The following is a 10,694-nucleotide window of genomic DNA, read 5'->3' as shown; positions in this document are numbered from 1 at the left end:
AAAAGCTCAAGTACGTCAAATTCATAAAGAATATTCCACTTAATTTGTATGAATGCGTTTTGAATTCTATTGCTCCCCTGAAAAGTATGATTTTTATTCAAATCCATGTCGGCTACGTAAAATAGAGAATTAGAGCATCGGACATTTGAACTGAAACGTAGCCTGAGCACTTAAATATTTTTGTTATACTGTCAATAATACCATTTAAATTGTGAAATCAGCGATGGTATCTATAATATTAAATAGTTTAAATTTATTTTAAAAAATATAAATAGATAAAACTGGGGAAAGAAACAGAGTACACACACACACATAATTAGTTGATTATTCACAATTGGCTGTATTATAAAAAGAAACGAATGATTTTGTTATTAAAACGAACTTTGTTACAATCTAAAATTACAACAACAAAACGTACAAGTTGTCTACAGTGTCTTGGAAATGTCCCTACTTTTCCGGTATATAAAATAATATATAGCAAATAAGAGCATGCTAGATTTGTAATTTGAGTGAAAATATAATGTGAGCGGTAGTAAACATGCTTAAGCGTAATAATTACATTGTCGAATAACAAGGTGACAGCGATAAAGGCGTTAAATAAGGACACGAACACGCCCTTCCTCGACGTGTAGCCTTCGTTTGAAATCCACCACCGGATGCGCTCGCCGTCCTTTCCCCGGCGCCTCAACGACAGCTTCTCGGTGCCACAAAACGAGCGCGCGCAGCCGAGCGACTGAAAAAGACGGCACAACGTCAAGATGAGCCCGGCAGGTGAGCCCCAAACTGACCCCCAATTTCTCTCACTTGCAACTCGTCCACTTTGAGTCTCTTTTGAGCGGCGGCGCCCGTCCGCAGGTCGACGAGCGCGAGCGCCGGTTAGGCTGCTCGCTAGCTAGCTAGCCGCTCGTGCTCGCTTCGTCCTACCAATGGCTATATTTGGAATTTCATCGAATGCCTCAAATTGGCATCCGCCAGTCAATCAATGCCGGAATCAAACGCGACCCCCGCGATTCGAATATTTCCTTTTCTTGCGCTCCTATCGAAGCTCAAGTCAGCAAGTGCACATGGTTGCTGCTCATATCCATAACTGACCATGATGGCATTTCTTCAATTTCTTGCTGTCGATATCTTTCTCATGTAACAAAAACAAGTTCAATCCTCTTTTTTTGAGATATATATATATATATATATATATATATATATATATATATAAGTTGGTCGAACCGTCCTGTTATATTGCGGCTCCAATTGACTCGTGAAAATGTTGTTGGCTTTTTGAACTCTTACTTTGCTGCTGTTCTTCCGGGGCTTTGCGTTTTCGGGGTGTTGTTTGATTTTGGGGCTCACGAGACGAATTCATAAATATGACGAAAAGATCTTGAAGTCGAGCGACACGTCACAACGTGGATGGATCAAGTGTTGAAGTTGGGTTTTGCACGAGTATCTTTCTGTATCTGGATTTTTTTCAGTTCGCTGACGAAGTGCAGTGCTTCCCAAACTTTTCAGAAAAAAACTTTTGGAGCTCATTAGTGTGAAGTTTTATTCCTAAAAAGTCCATTTCATATTTTTGAAAGCCACTATAACTTCGTGCACTGCTTGAACACTAACACTCTGCTTAAATATAGGAAAAAGATATATTTTTATGGGATTCAATTAAAACTACATACTGTACATACACGGCACATGTACATACAAGTATCGGATCGGCGACTTATGACATGAAAGCCGATCAGCATAAAATGCTAATTAACGGCCGATACCGATAACACCGATCAGATCGGTGTAAACTCTAATAAAAATCCCGAGACGGCGTTTTACGGACGGAGTTGGTGATTCCCAACGGTCGTCGTATGGCAACAAGTAGGCGGACGTGTTTGATGGACGGCAGCGGCGATGTCATCGGTTCCGCCGTTTCAGGTGAGGCGGTGTTGGGCGGCGGCGGCGGCGGCGGCGTGTGTCCGGTCAACCGCCTGCGTTGGGACGCGAACGCCGAGCAGATCCGCAAGATGGCCGACCAGCTGATGGCCGACACCAAGAAGGTGTACGACGCCGTGGGCGCTCTGGACCCGAGCGCCGTCACCTTCCGCAACACCGTCAAGGCGCTGGCCGACGTGGAGGTGGACTACACCGGTGGGTGGCCGCTACCGCTGCGACCGATCGATGATCCGCAACTATTTGGTCGTCTGCTTGAAATTGTCCAAATCTTCCGACTTGCAGCCTCTCGACAGTAAAGGTTCTCCGACTTCTGTCGTCCTCCATGAAAGCAGACTGCTCATCTTTGTGTTACTTCAAAAGAAGACATTTGCAAACGTCTGCTTTTACTTTGGGAAACAATCAACGTTTTTTGACGTGTTATGGACCAAAACCAGGAAGTGAATTAGGGCTGCAATTGACCATTATTTTCCTAATTTATTAGTCTGTTTGATATGTTTCGATTAATTGATGAATCTGCTAAAAAAAAAATAAAAAAAAAAAAAATAAAAAATTTAATTTCCATCCCATTATTCACAACCAGATGACGATAAGCAGTTAATTGTCAATAAATCAATTATTTGTTGCACTTTGTGCAGCGGCGGGACCGGGGGCTCGGTGTTCATTTGGCGCTTGGCCGTGCAGCCGGAAACTTCTGAGCGCCGCGTCAATGTAAACGAGTCAAAGCCTCTTTTGTCCGCCATCGTTGAACCGCGCAGGAACGCAGAGTTGGCGTTTGCCGTGTAAAGATGGCCGACATCAGCGCTTTGGACAAAACCAACAAAATCGACAATTAAGCCCGTCTGGAATACGTCGCAACATTTTTCAATCGATTGTGTATGTTGCAGCGCTTTACTGGTGGTCGGAGGTTTTCTTTTGAATCTTTTAAGACTCCAACACAAATGTCTTACACCGGAAGTGCTAGAAAATAAAGCAAATAAATCATTTCAAAAAAGAATAATAAATAAAAAAAAAAAGTAGCCAAAAAAACAAAAAATAAATATTTTCAAAAAAACACCGTTGTCCTTTACGCTATATACATAAGCACATACATGCAGTAGTGTACAAATACAATGTTGTGGAAAAGTTGTATTATTTTTGCATTGTTTCCACACTTGAATGTTTAAGATCATCAAACAAATGTAAATATCAGGCAAAGAAAAAAAAAATGGAGAAAAGGCGCAATACCTTCCGGACGCGTCCGCCGTCGGCGGTGCCGCGCGTGCCAAATTGTCACCCGGCTTGACATATCGAGTGCGTTTTGGAAATTCGATCCGACGACCCCGCTGTACTCTGTTCCCAAAGCGTTGACCGGACGGCGAACGAGGTGTTCAAATTCTCCGGCGGCCCGCAACCCCGGCGCCTCACTCGAACAGCTTCCGCGTCCGAACCGTCAGAGCGCGTTCCGGCTCCCCCGCGGCGGACAACAACAGAGGGTGGCGGCGAGCGCTCGACGTGCCTTTCCCAGCGCGACGCGGCATATGGAAATGATTTTTCCACAGGAATCGGGAAAGCTAACAAGCGTACCCGTGTTTGTGTGCGCTTCAGTGGAGCGGAACATTCTGGACTTCCCTCAGCACGTTTCTCCGTGCAAAGACGTGCGGGCGGCCAGCACGGAAGCCGACAAGCGCTTGTCTGAGTTCGACGTGGAGATGAGCATGAGGGAGGACGTCTACCTGAGGGTCGTCGCCTTGCAGGTAGCGACACATCGCCCGCTCTCACGCGGGCCGACTTTAAATGCAGACCCCACTCCCCTGAGGCGGGACTTCCTGTGTGTGTGGGCGGGACTTCCTGCGTGTTTGGACAGGACTTCCTGTGCGTTTTTCATGATGTGTTTTGGCCCTTTCCTCAGAGCTTTGATGGTGTGTGTGTGTGTGTGTGTATTTGTCGCATGTGCAGAAGCAAGTGGACTTGGGCAGCCTGCCGGCCGAGTCCCAACGCTACATGGAACGTCTCCTCAAGTTGGGCCAGAGGAACGGACTCCATCTTCCCAAAGACACGCAAGAGGTCTGACGCCATCTGAAGAAAGCGTTTTCATGTTTACTTCAACTTTTGTGATGTACTGTCGCGTGCGTGCGTGCAGGAGATCAAGAGCATCAAGAAGACATTGAGCAACCTGTGCATTGACTTCAACAAGAACTTGAACGAGGACACCACCAGTCTGACCTTCAGCAGGGAGGAACTCGGTGGGTGCTCACCCCTCGTCTCTCCGTCCCACCGACCGGCTTTTGTCAAGGATGCTTCATCTTCCTCTCCTCCTCCTCCTCGTCCTCTTCTTCCTTTTTCTTCCTTCTTTTTCTTCTCCTTCTGCTCCTCCTCCTCCTTTTTCGTCTTTTTCCTCTGCGCCTACTCCTCCAGGCGGCCTACCAGAAGACTTTCTGAGTTCGCTGGACAAAGAAGGAGACAAACTGAAGGTGACCCTCAAGTATCCTCACTACTTTCCCACCATGAAGAAATGCTTTGTGCCAGAAACCAGAAGGAAGCTGGAGGAGGCCTTCAACTCGCGCTGCAAGGAGGTGACATCTCCTCACGACAAGTCTCCTTCTTCTTGTGCTTATTCTGTTTTTCCTTCTTTTCCTCCTTCCGGTGCCACTGCTTCTTCTTCTTCGTCTCCTTCTGTGGCGCATTTGTGACGTTTGTGCAGGAGAACTCTGGGATCCTGAAGGAGATGGTGGAACTTCGAGCTCGGAAGAGTTTTCTGCTCGGCTTCAGGACCCACGCAGATTTCGTCCTCGAGATGAACATGACCAAGTCTGCCAAGCAGGTGGCCGCTTTCCTGGGTGAGGACCAATCACACAACAACATGTTCTCCTCCTCCTCCTCTTGAAGGTTTGTTCTCTCTTCTCAGGGGAACTGTCCCGCAAGCTGAAACCTTTGGGGGACGCCGAGCGCTCGGTCATCCTCAAGCTGAAGGAGGAAGAGTGTGAAAAGAGAGGTCTTCCCTTCAATGGGCAACTTTATGCCTGGGACACGCGTTACTTCATGACACAGGTAACACATTCACGACCCACAGAAAACACGTCCCCCTGTAAAACCTTCACAAGGACCTCTAGGACTCCCTTAAGACCTTCATAACACCATGACGACCACCATAAGAGCTTCACAACCCCTTTTGAAAGACCTTCATAAATCATCACGAATCCTTTAGGACTTTACAAGCCACCTAAGATATTAACGACCACAGAAGACCCTCAAAGAGGCTTTCACAACCGCCATCTCCACAAGCCATGTAAAACACCTTCATGCCCACCATAACACCGCAACATACACCGAAAGGCCTTCACAAGGAATTTCAGCGTTTCCTTCAGACCTTCACAACCCACTGTACCACGGTGATGACCACCGTAAGATAGGGCTGCGTGAAATTTCTGGAATCCGAAATAACGAGTGTTGCGTTTTTTTGAGGCATTTGCTCCTCGACATGATACTCTGATCTTTGCTGAAGTTTCTTCTCTCGACACAACTCGCACTCACTTATTCATAGGCATCTTAAGGAAGCCTTAACCACGCCTTTGGCCCCCCTGGTGGTTAGCTGACCACCGGCTGAGAAAGTGCTTTATTAGTGATGCAGCAGTTGAATTTAAATGTGGCAGCCAAAATCGGGATCCCGATTAAAATTGAGTGCAGCCCTAACGTAACACCGTGGCTACCACCACAAGACCTTCACAAAGACTTATACAACCTCCTTGAGACCTTGCACGACCACCGTAAGACCTTCATGACTCCGCTAAGACCCTCGGGACCCCTGTAAGACATTCACAAGAATCTCCCAAACTTGCATAAGACCTCTAAGACCGGTGGTCCTCAAATATCTTTGTTTGGCGGCGTCAGGTGGAGGAGACCCAGTACGCAGTGGACCAGAACCTCCTGAAGGAGTACTTCCCCATGGATGTGGTGACCCAGGGTCTGCTGGACATCTACCAGGAGCTCTTGGGTCTAACCTTTGAGCTGCTGGAGGGAGCCCCCGTGTGGCACCCTGACGTCAAGGTGTACTCCGTGAAGGACCTCAGCCAGGGGCATGTGGTGGGACAGTTCTACCTGGACCTGTACCCCAGGTGAGCAGAGGACTCCCATGGCTCGGCGTGTGTGGTGTGTATGCATTGTTGCGTTTGTCATGCATAAATATATGGCCCAATAAGATGCAGATGGTTAGCTGTCAATTGACAGAGAACACTTTGGAGACAGAAAGACATTGACAAAAAAACAAAACAGTCACTGAGCAATAAAGGGTTGCTAGTAAAAAAAAAATTTGGGACAATTGTGCAAAAAGATGCAGAGTCCTCTAGCACTTCGAGCAGTTCAAATGACTAATATAGCAATAGTCCGGTGCAAAGGGCGCCGAGACTTTAAGGAGCGTATGCAATTTAAAGTGACTAGTAGTGCGATAATCTGGGACAATGTCGATTGTGCAAATGTTGCAGAGACTCCTCAGTCAGTGTGCAAGTGGGGCAGATGCTACTCGGGCATGAGTGTCAGGATCGGTCAACAACACATATGCAAATAGTGCAGTGTGGCGAGATCATGTATCATCACAGGGTTTGTTGGTGTAGTGTGTAGGTGTTGCTAATTTGTGTGCGCGCGTGCGCCATTTGCCCCCTCAGGGAGGGCAAGTACGGTCACGCCGCGTGTTTCGGCCTCCAGCCCGGCTGCCTCCTGTCCGACGGCCGTCGTCAGATGTCCGTGGCCGCCATGGTCGCCAATTTCAGCAAGGCTACGGCGGCCGCGCCGTCGCTGCTGCAACACGACGAGGTGGAGACGTACTTCCACGAGTTTGGACATGTCATGCATCAGCTCTGCGCACAGGTCAATGCTGCACTGCTTCACCACACTTTACGACTACACAACAGTCAATACCACGCCGCACAACCACAGTACATAATATCACACCGCACAACTACAAGGTGGGGGAACTCAATGCGATCTACATGATTAAAAGCATTGGAAAATGAAAGACGGCTTACTAAAGTTACTAAAAGAATGTTCAGCTTAGGAAAAAGATTTTTTTTTTAATGATTTTAAAACGCTCAGTCGTAAGCATGAGGGAAAAAGAAGAGTTCTTAACCTGGACTTAAAAACTGACACTCGGGGCTGACTTGACGTATTCCATTTGTGTGCAGCATAACAGCTTAAATGCTGCTTCAGCATGTTTGCTTTGGACTCTGTGCCCCACTAGCTTGATCTGAGTCTGCAGATCTCAGAGCCCTACTGGCTTTATATTCCATTAGCATTTGTTTCCTAAACCATTCAGTGATTTCTAGACCAGGAGCAGAACCTTTTAACGTCTGTTCTTTAGCTGACTGGGAGCCAATGTAAAGACTTCAGAATTAGTATACTATGCTCAGATCTCTTTGTTGTAGTCAGAACCTGAGCTGCAACAGTTAATCCTCTTTTGGGAGAGTCCAGTCAGAAGACCATTACAATTGTCAAGTCAACTTGAGATAAAAGCATGGATGAGCTTCTCCTGGCCTGCTTGTTTTTCAGCTGGTACAAGGCTGTTTTAGGCTGAAATGTCATTGCGCTTTAAAAGGATGTATTTGAATTCTTATGCTTTAATAGCATTATATCAGTGGCAAACATTTATCCTGATCATTTTTGGGAAAATAGATCATCGTAAAAAAAGGTTACCGTTGCCAGGCTTGGTCCGAGAGGTCCAAGCCTGCATTTTGACGTGGAGACCTTGACCATCCTAGTGCTCCTCCACTGGGCACTGGGTTTTGGCTGGGCTCCGGGTTGTCTTGCTTTTCATGCTTTGAACATTGGAGATGGCCGCCACGGTGGCCAACTTCAGCGAGGCAAAAAACAATAGCACGCTGCACAACACAATACTGCATGACACATTGCACACTACACAACACGAGAGCGCCACAATAACACCACATGGCAAAACTGTACATCACTACACTACGTGGCTCCCACCGCACTCCACAATGACATGCTGAACATGATAAAACGCCACACGACATGTACTGAAACGTGTTTGCGCGTGTAGGCGGACTACGCCATGTTCAGCGGCACCCACGTGGAGCGAGACTTCGTGGAGGCTCCGTCTCAGATGTTGGAGAACTGGGTGTGGGAGAAGGAACCTCTGCGCAGAATGTCCAAACACTATCAGAGCCAGCAGCCCATCCCGGAACATCTCCTGGACAAACTCATCAAGTCTCGCCTCGCCAACACGGGTCAGACACACACGCACGCACGCACGCACGCCCGCCCGCCCGCGCACACGTGTGACGACATCACCTGTGCGCAGGACTCTTCAACCTGAGGCAGATCGTTCTGGCCGAGGTGGATCAGGCGCTGCACACCCGCAGCGGCCTGGACCCGGCTGACGAGTACGCGCGACTCTGCTGGGAAGTGCTCGGAATTCCTGCTTCTCCCGGTGAACATTTCAATTCAATCCCTGTTTGAATTTCAATTCGGTGACCCGACGGGCACGTTTTTCCACATACGAGGCCGTCCGGTTCGAGCTGTGGGTTAGCATCTCCGGCGGAACTCCCCTTAAAACAAAGACAAGTAAACCTTGTCTCGTTTCAACGGCCGCATAGCCTCCGCTAGCCTAATGCTAACGAACGGTTAGCATCGCTAGTCGTGGTTTCGGAAGCCACGGATATTTATACACCTGGTGTAGCTACACATGTAGACGGATAACATAAACATGGATTCTTTCTCCTCGGTGAGAAATGACAAATATTACAGCATCTTATTGAGTCTCCGCCAGTAGGACTAGGAGAGGAAGTACTATACTTCATTTCGGGGTATCGGCGTCTCGCTCGAGGACGCCGCGGCCGTGAGTCCGGGGGATGTGGGCGGATGGTCCGGTCGGGGTCTTGAGCCTAGCTCCCCCCACGGTGGCGGGAGGCGATGATCTTAACCGTCGGGCCACGGCTGAAAGTCCCTCGCATCCCGAAAAACGGTCACGAGATGAGATGTGTTTTTGTCACGCATGCGGTACGTCCTCAGGCACCAACATGCCGGCGACGTTCGGCCATTTGTCAGACGGCTACGACGCGCAGTACTACGGCTACCTGTGGAGTGAGGTGTTCTCCATGGACATGTTCTACGCTCGCTTCAAACAGGAAGGAATCATGAACCCCAAGGTCAGTGGCACGCACGCACGCACGCACAACTCTCAACTCAACTTTATTTATAGCACACAAAGTGCTCTCCATGTAAACATCAAACGTAAAAACCGTTCAACAGGACAATTAAAACAAATGAATAGAAATGTGAGAAAAACACTTAACAGTGCAGAGTCTCATGCGCAGTTAAACGCAAAAGGGGGAAAAAAAAGGCTTTTAAGATGAGTTTCCGGAGAGAGGGAACGGCAACGGAAAAAGCTGCGAGCCTCCGTCGAGTCCTGCGGGGGGGGGGGGGGGCGCCGGCGGCAGACGGGCTCGGAGTTTGACAAAGAAAAGAATCTTCAAATGGACGGAATCAAATGCAAGTCCAGGCCCGACCGGCATTTACCAATAGTTTGCATTCATTAAGCCCGTTTTCCTCAAAAATGGGATTCAATCAATGATTTTTTTCATTTGCTCTATTTTGGAATCATTTCTCATAATTGGTTGATTGATTGAATATTAAATCTATATATTTAAGTGTATTAACACGGTTTAGTTTATTTTTAATTGCTTAATTCCCCAAAAAGTGAAAAAGAGATGACGTTTTGTTTTTCTTCATCACTATTTACTTTTTATTCGTTGTGGTTAATTGATTTACTGTAAATAAAATAAAGAACCCGATGTGATTTTTCTTATTGGAGTCGATTCTTTGGAGCTCCTCTCCCGACGAGCTGGCCCACGTGTCCGCTTCCAAAATCCCGCGTCGTCTACTCGGGAGCGTTCTGGCTTCCAAACGCGGACGCCGCCCCGTGAATGTAAATTAGTAGGAATAAAATGTAGTGCGGTCCAATCGTGGCTCAGCGAAATGTTTTGCGATTTCATTAAACCGCCCGCAAGTAAGTATGCTTTTCAACGCCCGATTGCACCGACGCTAAACGAGAATCGGATCTTATTCCGAATATATTCCAGAACGCTGCAATTTAAAGTGCGCTGAAATGTTAAGTCGGCGCATTCACTTGTCATTGAAACTCGCCGCTCGCTCGTCTTTCCTCGACTGCCGCCGCAACACTGTTACGCGTCGGAATATATTTTCACCTCGCTCCACGGCTCGTATCGGTTTCCGTGGCCAACCGACATCCGCCGCGTCTTTTGGCTCGAGGCGAGCGGATGTCGGCTCGGCTGTTCCGGACCCCGACGATCCCGGTGTTCGAGTTCGGGGGGGGGGGGGAGTCGAGACACGACTCCGGTTTCGACCGAGGCCGGCGCCCACACGCAAAGTACAACGTGCACGCGTCCACGCAAAAACATGCACGAACACACGACGCGCACACAAAGCGGCGGCGGCGGCGCGTGCTTTCTGAAAGCGGCGCTTTGCGTGCAGGTGGGTCTCGACTACAGGAAGTGCATCCTGGGTCCCGGCGGCTCGGCGGACGCGTCGGACATGTTGAGGAAATTCCTCGGGCGTGAACCCAAAAAAGAAGCTTTCCTTATCAGCAAAGGCCTCGCCCTGGACCCGGAGCCCGCGACGCCCTGCCCGTGCTGAACAAAACGCCCTCGCCAACAACTACAAATAAAAGTCCGTCGCAGCACTTCCTGTGTGTGTGTGTGTGTGTGTGCGCGCGCGTGTGTGTATGTTGTCTTTTTTCTAAATGGGAATTTTCT

The 10,694-nt window shown here is 48.4% G+C and overlaps 1 protein-coding gene across 1 annotated transcript; it reads left to right on the top strand.

Moving 5' to 3' along the window:
- Window positions 1-618: 618 nt before the first annotated feature.
- On the top strand, window positions 619-10,621 carry thop1 (thimet oligopeptidase 1). Its single transcript, XM_061780411.1, has 14 exons — window positions 619-771; window positions 1,918-2,130; window positions 3,520-3,668; window positions 3,871-3,978; window positions 4,055-4,157; window positions 4,330-4,487; window positions 4,616-4,751; window positions 4,820-4,962; window positions 5,803-6,026; window positions 6,573-6,774; window positions 7,961-8,147; window positions 8,222-8,350; window positions 8,932-9,068; window positions 10,414-10,621. The coding sequence occupies exons 1-14, from the start codon at window positions 759-761 to the stop codon at window positions 10,573-10,575; spliced, it is 2,064 nt and encodes a 687-aa protein (XP_061636395.1). The 5' UTR covers window positions 619-758; the 3' UTR covers window positions 10,576-10,621.
- Window positions 10,622-10,694: the final 73 nt, after the last annotated feature.

Source organism: Phyllopteryx taeniolatus, chromosome 7, assembly GCF_024500385.1.
Source record: "Phyllopteryx taeniolatus isolate TA_2022b chromosome 7, UOR_Ptae_1.2, whole genome shotgun sequence".
NCBI lineage: Eukaryota > Metazoa > Chordata > Actinopteri > Syngnathiformes > Syngnathidae > Phyllopteryx > Phyllopteryx taeniolatus.
This window is presented reverse-complemented; position numbering and strand designations above follow the sequence as displayed.